The sequence below is a fragment of the Schistocerca serialis genome, chromosome 4 (assembly GCF_023864345.2).
Source record: "Schistocerca serialis cubense isolate TAMUIC-IGC-003099 chromosome 4, iqSchSeri2.2, whole genome shotgun sequence".
NCBI classification, from domain to species: domain Eukaryota; kingdom Metazoa; phylum Arthropoda; class Insecta; order Orthoptera; family Acrididae; genus Schistocerca; species Schistocerca serialis.
The window spans coordinates 75,368,013-75,385,041 of NC_064641.1; the positions used below are offsets into that span (position 1 = coordinate 75,368,013).

Consider the following 17,029-nt stretch of genomic DNA (forward strand, 5'->3'; position numbering starts at 1 on the left):
TTATCTTCAGAATTCTTCTGTCGTACTGGTACCACATTTCAAAAGCTTCTATTCTCTTCTTGTCTGAACAGTTTATCATTCACATTTCACTTCAATATAAGGCTATACTCCAGTAATGATTAAAATATATTGTTGTTGATTTCAAAGATGTGCTTTAATTAAGAAAGAAAAATATACAAAAGTAATGAACAGATAATTACTTATGTACAAACAGGCATCAATATTCTCAGACATCTATAACCCACAACACACATGAAGAAATTGGAAAACACAGACTCTCACTTCAGAAATAGGAACATAAATTTAGAGACACTCATTTAGAGGAAACACATCAAACATCACTCATAGTGTTCCACATAGTTTGCATAAATAACAGTCTAATGTTCCAGAGAAAGCACTACAAATACTGCTGTTAAAGATTCATTTCAAAGCTTGAAATGTATGTTCAGACAGCCTGCTGATGTACATCTCTGATATGCCTTCGGATGGAAGACATTTGTTTTGATTTATACATGCAGTATGGGCACTGCAGAGATGGTTCTTTTCCACACTCATTTTTTAAATGTGCTGTAAGTGAATTTTTCCACCGATAGCATCTACCGCAGTTGTAACAATAAAACCCAGCAGCTGTTTGTTTGTTCTGGATCCCCAGTCCTGATCTTGGAAACTGGAAATCAGTAGTCCTATCTGGAAATACACAACAGAAAAGTTCAATAAATGAAAATTTTCCTATAGAGAAAAAATTATGTATCATTTTCTTGATTTTATTCATTGATGAGTAAGCAAATGATTCTCTCTATAAAAAATCGGTTATTTTGGTATTCACGCCCTTTCATTTCAGCAAGGTGTTAACAGTGGTTACAAATAAACTTTAGCTGTGCTATTGATGGATGCAATCAGGAGAGGTATGTTTCTCCGTAATATGAGAAAAATAGTAGCAATGTGGAAGCTTCAACAAACAACCAGCTATGTCAGTTGAAGGTGTTTAGAAGACACTGTTTCAAAATACTGCATAGTTTCAATTATATCATTTAACACAATTCTCAAGTGCATCAATGATATTTTGGTAATTTGAAGACAATTCATTGTGTTGTACACTAAAGGTTAAATTTACATAACATTTTCAAAAGTATTACATTGCAGCTGGACTTCACAATAAATTAAAACTACATAATTATATTATAGCATGGGTTCCAGTACAGACTTTCCCACCAACAAGGCCAAGATCAGTAACATGATATAAGACAGTGGTGTTTGGCCTCCAGGTAGCTACCAAGGAAAGCGGCACCACTGAACTTGCATTTGACAAAAGTGGAGGCTCAGATTCTGATGCAGTAATTCACATTTAGATTTCCTTTGGGTTCCATAAATAGAGCACGGTGAATAGCAGGATGGTTCCCTTAAAGAGGACACAGCTGATTTCCTTCCTCACTCTTGTCCAGTCCACATTTTTGTTCCATCTTTTATGACCTCAACATTAATGGAGCAAGAAGCCCTTCCATCTACTTGAAATCCTAGAAGTGGAAGGTATTTTCATCACCAGATTTTTGTTACCATGGGTAGGAAATGTGAGTACATGTAGTTTTTGAACATCAGGTTAAGTGCTAGTCTCTTGCATTCAGTTGCAGGGCTCTCCACTGTGAATACAAAGGAAGAGCAAGGGTACTGACTAACAGATAGTTGTATTTGGTATAGTGGATTCCACCAGCAATATAAGACAGACCTATGTGTAACTGCACAGTTAAAATCATAACACACTGCTAATACTTCGTAAGAAGATTACACAGTACAGTAATGGCAATTTCTTTTTACAAATTATTTTAAGTTTCTTCAAATATACCAGCACCAACCACTGATCCATAATTTTTTTTTATCCTTTGGATTTCATCATGGACACTTTGTGTGAGCTTTAACTAGCAGTAGTGTCACTATGCAAACATAACTGCAAATTACTACTGCACAGAAACACAAGAAACTTTCTTACAGCAAATAAATTGATGAAGATAAGAGAGATGCTAAAGACAGTATTCTGACTGAGTTAAGAGACTGGTGAATAAAACAAACAGGTACAATAGTTTCAAACCATTGAATTTAATTAGGAAAACAAAATACACAAAAGTAATTTTATATAATAAATTATGTAAAAAAGTCAGGCGATGGTATTGTATGATTACCCAAATTTTTCTGAAATTGTCAAAGGTCTCAAATTGTTGAAGCATTCGAGACTAATAAATGCCAAGATCTGTGTCAATTACCCATAAACAACAGAATCAGTGGCTATATTAAAGAAAGGATGTAGTGAACGCTGGCACAATAACTCACAGAGACATGGAGACAAACAAGTAAAACATCAAAAAGATTTTGTAATGCACAGTATTGTCAACACTTATATGAATTTATGGGCAATTAGTAGAAATATAAATGCTACTCTTAAGATCTTATTAAAAAAAAAAGTGAAATCACATTGTCACAGCCTGCCGATGAACCACTCTGATGTGTCTTCGAAAATTGGACATTTGTTTAGCTCTGTACACACAGAATGGGCACTGCAGTGATGGTTCTTTGCCACACTCATTTTTTAAATGTGCTGTCAGCGAATGTTTCCACCGGTAGTGTCTACCACAGTTGTAACAATAAAACCCTGCCGTAGTTCTTTTGTTCTGGAATGCCACTCCTGATCTCGAAAATTGGAAATCAGTAGGTCTATCTGAAAATATACAACAGAAAAGTCCAATAAATGAACTTTTTCTACAAGAAAAATGAATAATTTAGAACCATTTTCTTGGTTATTTGCAGTGATAAACAAACACATGATTTTGTCATCTAAAAATAAAAACAGGAGTTATTTTAGTTGAGCCTCACCGTCTCATTTCAGCAAAGATGTTAATTATTGTTACAATAATTAATAATAATAATAAGTTGTGCTGTTTGAGGCTTCTCTGATATAGTAAATTTTGCTGAAGCACTTGGGCACTGAATCAGTGAGTCAGACTTCATTGGTAAAAATATCAATATTTATAAAGAGAATCTGCATATCATCTTTTAGATGTCCCTAGGAGGCTATATCTTACCAAGACATAAAACAAAGCCATCCTTGGGGTTTCTAAAAACAGTTACCATCATTACCCTCAGATAATAAGCAGACATTCCATAAAAATATTGCATAGTTCAGTCAGGTCATTAAATACAATGCCTAAGCATTTCAACGTAAGTTTGGATAGCTGTAAAACAAAGGACTGTGTTACACTAAAGGAAAACTTTAAACAGAGATTTTTATATGGTAATTGAAGTTAGGCTACAACTATATGTACTATGTAAAAAGGAAACTAGTAATTTGGCTCTCAACTACAGTGCCAAGATCACTAACAAGCAATAGGATAGTCGTGTTTCATTTCAAGCTAGCTACCAAGGAAAGAGGCACTGAGGTTAAAGCACTGGTGATGTTTCTAATTCTCCATCAAACCATCTTCATTTAGTTTTTTTTTTTTGGGTTCCTTACAAAAGGACACTGTTACTTTCCTTCGTCATTCTTGTCTAATCTAAACATATGTTTCATCTCTCAGGATCTCTTCATCAATAGGAGTTAAAGTCCTTCCAGCTAGCTGAAATTCGGAGGCATTTCCAGCACTGAATTTTGGTCAGAAATGGAACCGTACCCAACACATACAATTTTTGTGTCCTTGGAGTTTTTTCAGTGGCATGTCTGAATAAATTCTTTTCTAAAAGCTCTGTCTAAAAAGTATCTGACCTTTGATTTTCCCATGCATTATAGTGATGATAGTGTGGCACTACTGTACACAGTAAAGGAAGAGGCCTTTATGCGCATACATGAATTTTGTCCCCACCTTCCAGCACGTCAGTCGCTGCCTGTCAGTCACTGAGTGAGGTGCTACACAACATTTTCGTTGGATTACCCATTCTCTCAAGATGATTGAATGTGTTGAGCAAAGATACTGCATCAAATTTTGTCAAAAGCTTGGTGATTCCCAAAGCGAAACAATTTGTAAGATTCAGGAGGTGTTTGGAGAAGATCCGATGGGTGTAACACAAATTAAGGAGTAGTTCAACGAATCCAAAAAATGCTGCACATCAGCGGAGAGTGACCATCATTCTGGCAGGCCCCAAACTGCTTGGAGTGCAGCTGTTGTTGAGAGGGTGCAAAATTTGGTGATAGCAGATTGTCATTTGACCATGCAGGAGATCACCCAAGAGGTTGGAGTGAGTAAAGATTCTGCACATGCATTTTTGCATGATGATTTGAACAAGCACCGAGTAGCTGCGAACTTCGTGCCCAAGTTGTTGCTACCAGACAAAAAGACCTCCATTTTGACCTTGGACAGGACCTTCTGGACACCACCAACACTGATCCTAGGTTTCTGAACACTGTGATGACTGGAGATGAGTCATGGGTGTATGGGTAAGACTCAGAAACAAAAAGACAGTCATCACAATGGAAGCATCCCAAGTCTCCAAGGCTGAAGAAAGTGCGGCAGGTGCGAAGCAAAATCAAGGTGATGCTGACTATCTTCATTGATGTCTGTGGAGTTTTGCATCATGAATATGCACTGGAAGGACAAACAGTGACAAAGGAGTACTATGAAGATGTTCTCCAGCAAGTCTGTGACGCAGTTCAGCGGAAAAAAACAGACATGTGAACAGCGAAAAACTGGCAACTGCGTCACAACAATGCCCCAGCACACTCATCCCACTTGATCCAAAATTTCTTGGCCTAAAATGGAATCATAGCCGTTCAACAAACTCCTTACTCTCCAGACATGGCTCCTTGCCATTCTGGTTGTTTCCAAAATTGAAGACGCCCCTGAAAGGATCCCTTTTTGAAAGTAGAGCTGAACACCATTCCAAAAGAAGACTTCCAGAGGTGTTTCCGGCAGTGGAAGGATCGGTGGGCTAAGTGTGTGCAAGCACAAGTGGCCTACTTTGAAGGGGATTAGGGTCCTAACCCTGTCAGGTATTTGAAATATTTTTTCTGGCCAAAGATCGGATACTTTTTAGACAAGCCTCGTATTTTCAAGTTGCATTATTTTGAATTAAATTCTGAAGCTTTTGACAGCTGTGTGTACCATTATGATCAGAAGGACGACTATAGACTTTTGATGATGGTGGTGCAGAAAGATGTCAAAAGCCCAAGGTTTTTATTTGTAATGAAGCGGCATAAAAATACAAAGGTTTTATTCATATAGTTTGTATGATTTGATTAAGTGCTAGTCTCCTGGATTCAACTGCAATCTCTCCACTGAGAATGCAGAAGGAGAGCAAAGGAACGGGCTATTGGCATCCACGCTCTATGTTCATCCCTATCACCAGTGTCATAATATTTCACTCTACACACACACACACACACACACACACACACACACGTACACATACCTGTGATATCAACATCAAACTTAACAGCTGATGTAATAGCATAACACTAATACTTTGCATGAACCTAACAAAATTTGGTAAGTGCAGAAGTAATGCGTCCTTTTTCCAAAATTATCTTTTTAAATCTCTTCAGATATATCTCCACACACCAAATAGCCATAATTTCACATCGTAATCATTATGTACAAAAAATAGCTGTCCATTAGTATAAGTATGGTATTGTAATTGTAAATTACTGCTGAACAACAACCAAACGAATTTTTTACAGGAAATAAATGGATTTAAGATAGTAAGACAACCTAAATTTGAGTGATGAATAAAACACATGACAGTGCTAGCTTCAAAGCATTCAATTAAATTACAAAATCAAAATTCATAAAAGTAATGTACATTTAGTTACTAACATAAAAGCATCACAATACAATCCTGAATCAACAACACAAATTTTTCTAAAAGTGGCAAGGTTCAAAATGCTTTCATGGCCAAAAATGCAAAGATCAGTGTCGCTTATCATAATCAACAAAAGTGGCAAACAATGTTAGAGAAATGCTATAGTGAACACTGCCATAGTAACTCATACAATATCTGTTCAAAACTATCTAGAAACCTATTAGTGGACATTAACACAAGGTTTGTCCATCCTTCACCTTCATGACAGCTTGAGCTCTGCTGAGGACACTTTCAATGAAGTGTCTGAATGCCTAAGGAGATATGGCAGATGATTCTTCCTCAAGAGCCAAAACCAGACAAAGTAATGATGTTGGACACTGGGGTATGCAGCATAGTTGGCGTTCTAATTCATCCCAAAAGGGTTCCATTGGATTCAGATCAAGACAAGGCCACTGCAGGAAGGTTTCATCCACAAACCATTATAATTGTCAGTTCCACATTACATAAGCATTTTCATACATTTCTGAATGGATAGTGTAGCTAGAGACACTTACATACAAGTAATGCATGAAAGAACACCTGTAATGCTCAGTACTATTGACAATGGCATGAATTTATGCATCACTAACAAAAATACAAATGTTATTATCACGATTCTATATTTAAAACATTTAATTCAGGTTGTCATGGCCTGCTGAGAGACCATTCTGATGTGTCATTGAATACTGATTAGCTCAGTACATACAGTGTAGTCACTGCAGTGATGGTTCTTCGTCACACTCATTTTTTCAAAATGTGTCGTCAGTGGTTGTTTCCAGCAGTAGCATCAACCACATTTGTTAATAGAAAAGTCAACGTTTTTATCACATGCTAATGTCAGTACAATGGAAAGCCAAAGTTGGAAATTTCACTTTTTTTTATTCATTTAATGACTGGTTTTGGGGTGAGACCTTTTTTCAAATCATCATTGTTGTTGTTGTGGTCTTCAGTCCTGAGACTGGTTTGATGCAGCTCTCCATGCTACTCTATCCTGTGCAAGCTTCTTCATCTTCCAGTACTTACTGCAACCTACATCCTTCTGAATCTGCTTAGTGTATTCATCTCTTGGTCTCCCTCTACAATTTTTACCCTCCGCGCTGCCCTCCAATGCTAAATTTGTGATCCCTTGATGCCTCAAAACTTGTCCTACCAACCGATCCCTTCTTCTAGTCAAGTTGTGCCACAAACTTCTCTTCTCCCCAATCCTATTCAATACCTCCTCATTAGTTACGTGATCTACCCACCTTATCTTCAGCATTCTTCTGTAGCACCACATTTCGAAAGCTTCTATTCTCTTCTTGTCGAAACTAGTTATCGTCCATGTTTCACTTCCATACATGGCCACACTCCATACAAAGACTTTCAGAAAGGACTTCCTGACACTTAAATCTATACTCGATGTTAACAAATTTCTCTTCTTCAGAAACGATTTCCTTGCCATTGCCAGTCTACATTTTATATCCTCTCTACTTCGACCATCACCAGTTATTTTACTCCCTAAATAGCAAAACTCCTTTACTACTTTAAGTGTCTCATTTCCTAATCTAATTCCCTCAGGATCACGCGATTTAATTTGACTACATTCCATTATCCTCGTTTTGCGTTTGTTGGTGTTCATCTTATATCCTCCTTTCAAGACACCATCCATTCCGTTCAACTGCTCTTCCAAGTCCTTTGCTGTCTCTGACAGAATTACAATGTCATCGGCGAACCTCAAAGTTTTTACTTCTTCTCCATGAATTTTAATACCTACTCCGAATTTTTCTTTTGTTTCCTTTACTGCTTGCTCAATATACAGATTGAAAAACATCGGGGAGAGGCTACAACCCTGTCTCACTCCTTTCCCAACCACTGCTTCCCTTTCATGCCCCTCAACTCTTATAACTGCCATATGGTTTCTGTACAAATTGTAAATAGCCTTTCGCTCCCTGTATTTTACCCCTGCCACCTTCAGAATTTGAAAGAGAGTATTCCAGTTAACATTGTCAAAAGCTTTCTCTAAGTCTTGCTAGAAATGTAAGTTTGCCTTTTCTTAATCTTTCTTCTAAGATAAGTCGTAAGGTTAGTATTGCCTCACGTGTTCCAACATTTCTACCGAATCCAAACTGATCTTCCCCGAGGTCCGCTTCTACCAGTTTTTCCATTCGTCTGTAAAGAATTCGCGTTAGTATTTTGCAGCTGTGACTTATTAAACTGATAGTTCAGTAATTTTCACATCTGTCAACACCTGCTTTCTTTGGGATTGGAATTATTATATTCTTCTTGAAGTCTGAGGGTATTTCGGCTGTCTCATACATCTTGCTCACCAGATGGTAGAGTTTTGTCGTGACTGGCTCTCTTAAGGCCATCAGTAGTTCTAATGGAATGTTGTCTACTCCTGGGGCCTTGTTTCGACTCAGGTCTTTCAGTGCTCTGTCAAACTCTTCACGCAGTATCTTATCTCCCATTTCGTCTTCATCAACATCCTCTTCCATTTCCATAATATTGTCCTCAAGTACATCGCCCTTGTATAAACCCTCTATATACTCCTTCCACCTTTCTGCCTTCCCTTCTTTGCTTAGTACTGGGTTGCCATCTGAGCTCTTGATGTTCATACAAGTGGTTCTCTTCTCTCCAAAGGTCTCTTTAATTTTCCTGTAGGCTGTATCTATCTTACCCCTAGTGAGACAAGCCTCTACATCCTTACATTTGTCCTCTAGCCATCCCTGCTTAGCCATTTTGCACTTTCTGTCGATCTCATTTTTGAGACGTTTGTATTCCTTTTCGCCTGCTTCATTTACTGCATTTTTATATTTTCTCCATTCATCAATTAAATTCAGTATCTCTTCTGTTACCCAAGGATATCTACTAGCCCTCGTCTTTTTACCTGCTTGATCCTCTGCTGCCTTCACTACTTCATCCCTCAGAGCTACCCATTCTTCTTCTCCTGTACTTCTTTCTCCCACTGCTGTCAATTGTTTCCTTATACTGTCCCTGAAACTCTGTACAACCTCTGGTTTGGTCAGTTTATCCAGATCCCGTCTCCTTAAATTCCCACCTTTTTGCAGTTTCTTCAGTTTCAATCTGCAGTTCATAACCAATAGATTGTGGTCAGAATCCACATCTGCCCCTGGAAATGTCTTACAATTTAAAACCTGGTTCTTAAATCTCTGTCTTACCATTATATAATCTATCTGATACCTTTTAGTATCTCCAGGATTCTTCCAGGTATACAACCTTCTTTTATGATTCTTGAACCAAGTGTTAGCTATGATTAAGTTATGCTCTGTGCAAAATTCTACAAGGCGGCTTCCTCTTTCATTTCTTCCCCCCAATCCATATTCACCTACTATGTTTCCTTCTCTCCCTTTTCCTACTGACGAATTCCAGTCACCCATAACTATTAAATTTTCGTCTCCCTTCACTACCTGAATAATTTCTTTTATCTCGTCATACATTTCATCAATTTCTTCATCATCTGCAGAGCTAGTTGGCATATAAACTTGTACTACTGTAGTAGGCATGGGCTTTGTGTCTATCTTGGCCACAATAATGCGTTCACTATGCTGTTTGTAGTAGCTAACCCGCACTCCTATTTTTTTATTCATTATTAAACCTACTCCTGCATTACCCCTATTTGATTTTGTATTTATAACCCTGTAATCACCTGACCAAAAGTCTTGTTCCTCCTGCCACCGAACTTCACTAATTCCCACTATATCTAACTTTAACCTATCCATTTCCCTTTTTAAATTTTCTAACCTACCTGCCCGATTAAGGGATCTGACATTCCACGCTCCGATCCTTAGAACGCCAGTTTTCTTTCTCCTGATAATGACATCCTCTTGAGTAGTCCCTGCCCGGAGATCCGAATGGGGGACTATTTTACCTCCGGAATATTTTACCCAACAGGATGCCATCATCATTTAATCGTACAGTAAAGCTGCATGTCCTCGGGAAACATCATCATAACGTAGTCAAAAATGGTACTTAAAAAAATGCAAAAACCAGGTCAAAAATGTGCAAACAAACAGTTACAACACTGTAACTGTTTGTTAGCACATTTCTGACTTACTTTTTGCATTTCAGGAATACCATTTCTTACTTTGTTATGATGATTTCAAAATATGTCCCAGCCCGAAACTAAGTCACTGAGTAAATAAAAAAAGGGAAAGTTGCAACTTTGTCTGGTTTGTCATTGTATTGATTAACAGAAGTTGCTGACCCACAGCTATTCATGCCACTTTATTAAAGCTGATAACCAAGTGCAGATTTGCAGCCATCATCAAATCTAAAAATCACAGCAGCGACATATAGGTGCATAGTCAGTACACATGCATATGTATGTGCATGTAGTTTATACCAGGCTCTTTACTAGTAATGAATACTACATTTTTAAGTACATATATTTCACTTTGGATGCCAGAATGCCTTCAGTAAACCCCAATTTATGACACTACAAGTGGAGTCATGGCTGGGCTAAACATCAAAAATGTATTGTTAATATTTCCTGTGAGCCTTTTCATTCTATAAGTGCTTCAGCATCACAAAGTATACAATGGATACTGGAATAATATGGCATTTCATGGCACCTTCCTGCCCATCATGTCGTTTCCATGTTGCATTTGTTACTGCCAAGATGGAAGGAAAAGGCATATTGACAAACTGCACCATTCAGATGGGGGAACGCAAAATATGGAGATTTAGTGCTCAGCCACTAAGCTGATAATTATATTATTAACCTGTAAATAAACATGCTGTCAAATTTCTTGACTTCTTCCACATTTGTGATGGTTGCTTTACTTAGCACATCAAGTCTGTGTAAAATCAATACTTTGCATTTTGGTTTTCTGACATGCCCACAATGGTGCACAGAAGAAAGTCACATGTTTTGTGCATAAAAGTGTCTCCTCATGTGTTCACGTGCACATAAGTTGTGAAGAAAATCTTGGGAATGGGTATTCTTAATACGAAATAATACTAATCATAGTAGTCAACAACATCATCTGCATTTGCATGTTTTCAGTTTCTGGTACCTTAAATAATTATCTTCAGCACTCATGCAGCAACACTAACAAAGCATTTTATTCTGAAAAAATATCCAGTAAAATGCATAATCTCTCACTTGACAGAGGCCTCTTTGAAGATCTTGGAGCTCTAGTAGTCAACAACTCACTCTGCCATACCTCTAGTCTTTATTTTTGGTTGTATGTGAGACTAATGGTGAACTCAGTTTTAGATTGATTTTGATGTGCTGAACCACAATTTACAATACAATGTAATTTCTAACTGAAGTTAGCATTTTACTCTTGGGATCAGGGTGGAAGTCCATATCCACAAAAAGTCTAAAATACATTAAAAGTATAGTTTTCTAGATACACACTCCAAAAACTATTTGATTATAAAGATTTGAGGATTCCTAATTCCTATTAGTAGCAGTTGTTTTTGTTGTTGTTGCTGCTGCTGCTGTTGTTGTTGTTATGGTCTTCAGTCCAAAGAATCTCCATTCTAACATATCATGTGCAAGCTTCTTCATTTCTGCATAACTATTGCTGCCAACATTCACTTGAACCTGCTTGCTAAAGTCAAGCCTTGGCCTCATCCTAAAATTTTATCTTCCATCACTTCCCTCCATAATCAAACTGACTACTCCCGGGTGCTTCAGGATGTGTCTTATCAACTGATCCCTTGTTTTAATCAAGTTTTGCCATACATTTCTGTCATCTTAATTCTATTCAGTACTTCTTCACTAGTTATTACCTCTACCATCGAAACTTTGAATTCTTCTGTAGCACCACATTTCAAAAGCTTCTACTCTCTTCTTGTCTGTATTGCCTAGTGTTAATCTTTCATTGCCATACAAGGCTAGCCTCCAGATGAATACTTTCAGAAGATAACTTCCTAACACTTAAAATCATATTAGATATTAATTAATTTCTCTATTTCTGAAATAAAGTTTCTTCTTGCTGCAAGTCTGCATTTTATATCGTTCAGACATAGTCAGTAATTTTGCTGCCCAAATAACAATCACGTCACTGCTTTTAGGGTCGTATTTCCTAATCTAATTTCTCCAGCAACACCTAACTTAACTTTACTATACTCCATTGTCTTCCTTTTACTTTTGTTGATAACTGTCTTATAACTTATATTTGAGACATTCAACTGTTTCCCGAGTCCTGCCTCTAACAGAATTACAATGTCACAGACAACCCTCAAACTTTTTGTTTCTTCACCTCGAACTTTGATTCCCTTTCCAAATTTCTCTTTGATTTTCTTTACAACTTGCTCACTATAGTGTTAGTAGTGCAGTACTTAAAATTATTCCTTTTAAATAAATCTTCAATCTTACAGCCCACAAATAACATTTATTCTTTGATAATTGTTAGTGTACTCAAGGAAATATTTTAAGCACACATTGATAGACAAATAGCAGGTTAACAGTGTAAGCACAGAAACCTTTTTCTGAAGTAGTGATCGTCCTGCCAACAGTATGAAAGATCCATCTAAAGACTTTTCAAGTTATTAAACCAGACCACAATTAATGATGGTTAATAGTTAATTAGCCTGCAGTAACAGCTCATATGGCTACTTATGATAAGGTAAAACTGTTCTCAATTCTAAGGTTTGTTTAGATGTTACACTGCTCTACTAGGCTAGGACTTATTTAAAATGACAATGCATTGCCTTCTCTGACCTTCGAATACACTGACCCAGCCAGTTACAGAACAGTTTAATGTGCAACTTAGCACTTTTAACATTAACAAAACAGCATCAAAGGTAAAAAGGAGCAATAAATTACAGAAAAATTCCCAGAAATTACTGGGTATCAAACCTCTGATCTTTGGATTTGAAGTCTGGCACTTACCAACAGAGATCAATGACAGCTATTTCTCTGTGTTAATGTATATTTTTACTTGTTTCATATTTCCAGGGATTCTCCTTCAAGAAGCAGTCTACAACACTTGATATGTGAGTGACAGTGAGTACATTACTTCTTCTCTCTTAACTATGCTGAGATGACAGTTTGTGCGTTACATAAAGTCCACTTACAACAATTTTGTTTTAAATCACAAATTAGCAAAAAGATTTACTTCATTAATATAAAGTTCTTGGGTTTTTCTTCTGGATGGGTTCACTGAAATGGTATGACGTTTCAATGAATGTCACAGCCATACTGTCTGTATATGAGTGATTGCCTCAGCAGATAGGTGTGGTTACTTCCAAAGTTTTCAGTTAGAGTCATAGTATGGAACAACTCTGTCAGCTGCCACAAAACTGATTGTTCGTGGCTAAAAGGAATGAAGAGAAGTGAGAGTGGGAGGGAAAGTGAGACGGAGACAGGGAGGTATGTGTGTGTGTGTGTGTGTGTGTGTGTGTGTGTGTGAGAGAGAGAGAGAGAGAGAGAGAGAGAGAGAGAGAGAGAGAGAGAGACTGTGATGTGGGGAGACAAATGAAAGAGAAAGGGGTATATGTAGTACAGTAATGTCAACGTAGGAGAAGAGTGAGAGTGAAACTCATTGAATATTGTGCCACAGGAAAATGTCAGAATGGATAAGGGAGTGGGAAGATATGGCAGTGATGGGGACTAATAGGAGATTTAGATCAAAGGGATTCAGAGTGGGAGATGCACTGTCTGAACAGTTCCCACCATACATAACCAGAGGATGGAGGGAAGATGAAAATGGCCACATGGTATGGGAAATGGAGCAGTTTTTTAAGTCACTGCCATTGTGGCCACAGTGAAATGGAGCAGTTTTTAAGTCACTGCCGTTGTGGCCACAGTATGTTCAGCAAATGTGTGGCTGAGATTAGCTACAGTTAAGTTGTACCCATTCATGGAAGTAGGCAATTGGTTAGTTTTCAAACAGATACAGATTATTGTATATGGCTGCTTTCAATCACTCAAAAACTTAAACCAGAACATCATGCATCTTCATGAGCTAGATCCATGGCATGTAATTCCTCTACTCTTTGTTCCATAACTTCAACAATTACTATTCACTTGGCCCTTCTCTGCTTGACAAGCTGCTCTCCTGATTATTAAGATCCATTTCTCTGATGTCTCAATAACATCTGCCCATATTAAAAGCACCCTACACCAACAACACCTCCATTATCATAAATGTCAAATAGTCTCCCTTGCAAAGTACTAGAAATCATGAGCATTGTAACTGCATTGGGAAGCACAAGTTACGCTAATATACAGTTAACAGTTGCCAGAGTCTTTACAAATGGACAGTATGTTACCTAAATAGGCACAAAAAGATTTCCTGTTGTCACTATTAACTAGTGACCAAACAATATTACCTTTTTCATCCAGCATTATCCTCGCCCAGAAAAATTCAACAACATTCTTCAGCAGGACTTCAGTTACCTCTTTTTTTGACCTTACCAGAATGAAACCACACTTTTCCATTACCACAGGAGACAATTTATATCTTCCCATCCTTCCCTTTAATAGGGGGGGGGGGGGGGGGGGGGGGGGAAGGAGAGGTGGAATTCGTACCTAAAAAGACCAAAATTCTCACTAGCTAATGTGATTTTATAATCTGTTAAGTGTGCCTATATGCTGGCTATCAGTCATTTACAGATCAACAGCTACCCTTCCTAATTTTTGCCAGAATTTACATTATCGTGACAGACACAAATTAAATATTCTCCACAAATTTATGATTTAGTGAAACACTCTTTTACTGTGGTGGACAGCCACAGTAATTTAAGTGCACTGTGCCCTGAGTATGGTGATATGAGGAGATTTTACTCAATCCACTTTTTGTTTTTCCTCCTCTCTCCCCCTTTTGTTTCTCAATCTGTCCTTGTTCCATCACTGGGTAGAAACTGGTACAATGTTTACCAATGCACAATATTTGACCTCCGACTGTCATATATTATATAGTCTGGGGTAAATTTCTGATCTCATAACACATGTTTCATGACATTCAGCAGATAATAATCAGGTGGGAGCTTAGAGGATACACATAATGTATCAGCACAATGAAACTTGGTGCTAGAAGTCTTTTTGTACTTTGTGGACTTTAGCTGTTCAGTAAAAACAAAATATCTTTTGACAAGAAACCTTGTTATTTGGTTCAAACATTAAATCACTTCTGTAACATATGTCGTTCACTGCTATGTGCTATTTCAAATAATATTCCTATGAAAGCCTATTTACATCTCAAAACAGAATGAGCATTACCTTTCCTGGACTGCAAGATGGAGACACAGCCTGTGACTGACTTACCACCAACAGCATAAGAAACATAAGACTCAGAAAATGACTGTACACTCCATTACAGCATGTTTTATAAGCAGTACCTGTGACAACGATTCACAAATAAAAGGGCTTGTTTGGCTCAATACAGTTGCTGGCATGCTGACTGTCAAACATTACAATAGCCATCTTCAAAAGGAACCAGTATTCTGATCAATGTTATTGTCTTTGTATCCTTCCTGAACCTTTCTTTGGTTGGTTTCTGTTAAACTTGTATTTGAGCATTTGCTACAAATTTGGACTTTCTTGGAACCTTCTTAACTGGATTGGGATTTATCCTATAATAATTCTGCTGTTCTGGGCATTGTATTGCATATAACCTTATAACTGTTCACCCCAAGTTACTATTAAATAGATTCAATAAAGCTGACTACAGCTTATTCAGTTTGTCTGCCCATACAGATACAATATGTTCACGAGACTCTCTGTTTTTTGTTGTGAAAATAAGATTCCATGCATGTAAAAGGGATGTCTTCAATCCCATAACACTTCAGTTCACCATGTAGAATTTTGTGACCCACACAGTCAACATGTTGCCAAGGTCACATAGTAAAACAACAGTATAATTTTTCTTGTTTAGCTCGGCTAGTACTTTATTTGTTTTTTTATTAGTACTTCATTTGTTTTCTCTGTGGAGAATCCTTAACAAAAGCCAAAATGAGAGGCATTAAGAAGTTTTGCTCAGATAAAGGAGTAGGTACTCTATCATATGCCACTTCCTGAAACACTTTTCAGAAGACTGTAAGGAGTGATAAAGATTTGTGTTTGCATGTGGTTTGCTTTCCTCCAATTTTGTAGACTGGTGTCACTACACCATATTTGTGTATGTCAGGAAATATGCCTTGAATCACTAACTGATTACAAAGGTTGCTTAAAGGTAATCCTATCAAGACACCAAAAGATTTCAATATTCTGCTAGAAGCACCTCCGTGGCCAGCAGAATTAATACCAACAAATTCTATAATCTCTCTAGGGGGCTGTATTTTTAAGCTAACATTTACTGGTGCTGCACGCAATGTTTGCACAAATAAACCTAATGCAGCTCTATTTGTTTGTATATTACTAGTTGCATTGTTTACCATCGCTTTGAGGAAGTAATCATTGACTTTCGTGACCAATGATTTGCAAGTGTTGTCATTTCTGCCAGAGTTATTTTCGGGAAGATCAATGTAGTTTGGATCAATATTTTGTTTTTTATTGTTTAATAATGTTTGAAATAGTTTTTGCCTTATCCTTGACATGTTTTATTGTTTGTTTTTTTAATGGCAGACTAGAGGCATTTACAATAAATGTGGCAACAGTGTTTCAGATCTTGACTTCTGCTTGTTCTCTGAATGATGTAAAGCTCTGTCTTCCAGAAACAAGAAATTTTAAGTCCAGGAGTTACCTGTCCCTTATCCTTGGTTCTGTTCAATTGTGTGTGTGTGTGTGTGTGTGTGTGTGTGTGTGTGTGTGTGTTTGTGTGTGGGAGGGGGGGCAAGCCTGAAAGTGATGTAGGCTTAACTCTGTGTACAAGTCATTGTCCATGATTCTGCAATACAATACTCTTCTTTGATCTGTACCTGACTGGTCAGTAAATTTTATTGTTAACTTTTGACCATCATGGATTCCCCCCCCCCCCCCCCCCTCGGTATCTGAGTGGTCAGCGTGACAGAATATCAATCCTCAAGGACCGGGTTCAATTCCTGGCTGGGTCGGAGATTTTCTCCACTCAGGGACTGGGTGTTGTGTTGTCCTAATCATCATAATTTCATCCCCATCAACGCACAAGTTGCCAAAGTGGCGTCAAATTGAAAGACTTGCACCCGGCGAACGGTCTACCTGATGGAAGCCCTAGATCTCATCCAGAGGAATTTGTCCAGTTTCAGTGGTTTTCATGTGATGTCCTGATATGCACACAAGTCTCCTGAAGTTCCATGTATCCTTTCAGTTTCTTGAATAGAAACAAGATGTTCATCATTT

General features: G+C 37.6%; 1 protein-coding gene across 2 annotated transcripts in view; it reads right to left on the minus strand.

Moving 5' to 3' along the window:
- Positions 1 to 221: 221 nt before the first annotated feature.
- LOC126475166 (longitudinals lacking protein, isoforms F/I/K/T-like) overlaps positions 222 to 17,029 on the minus strand; it is a 53,534-nt gene continuing 36,726 nt past the window's right edge. For both annotated transcript variants that reach the window (XM_050102793.1, XM_050102792.1), the window contains exons 2-3: positions 2,464 to 2,707; positions 222 to 687 (exon numbers count right to left, since the gene is read on the minus strand). In XM_050102793.1, coding sequence (XP_049958750.1) covers positions 684 to 687; positions 2,464 to 2,707 — 248 coding nt within the window. In that variant the 3' untranslated portion in view covers positions 222 to 683. The remainder of the gene's footprint in view (positions 688 to 2,463; positions 2,708 to 17,029) is intronic.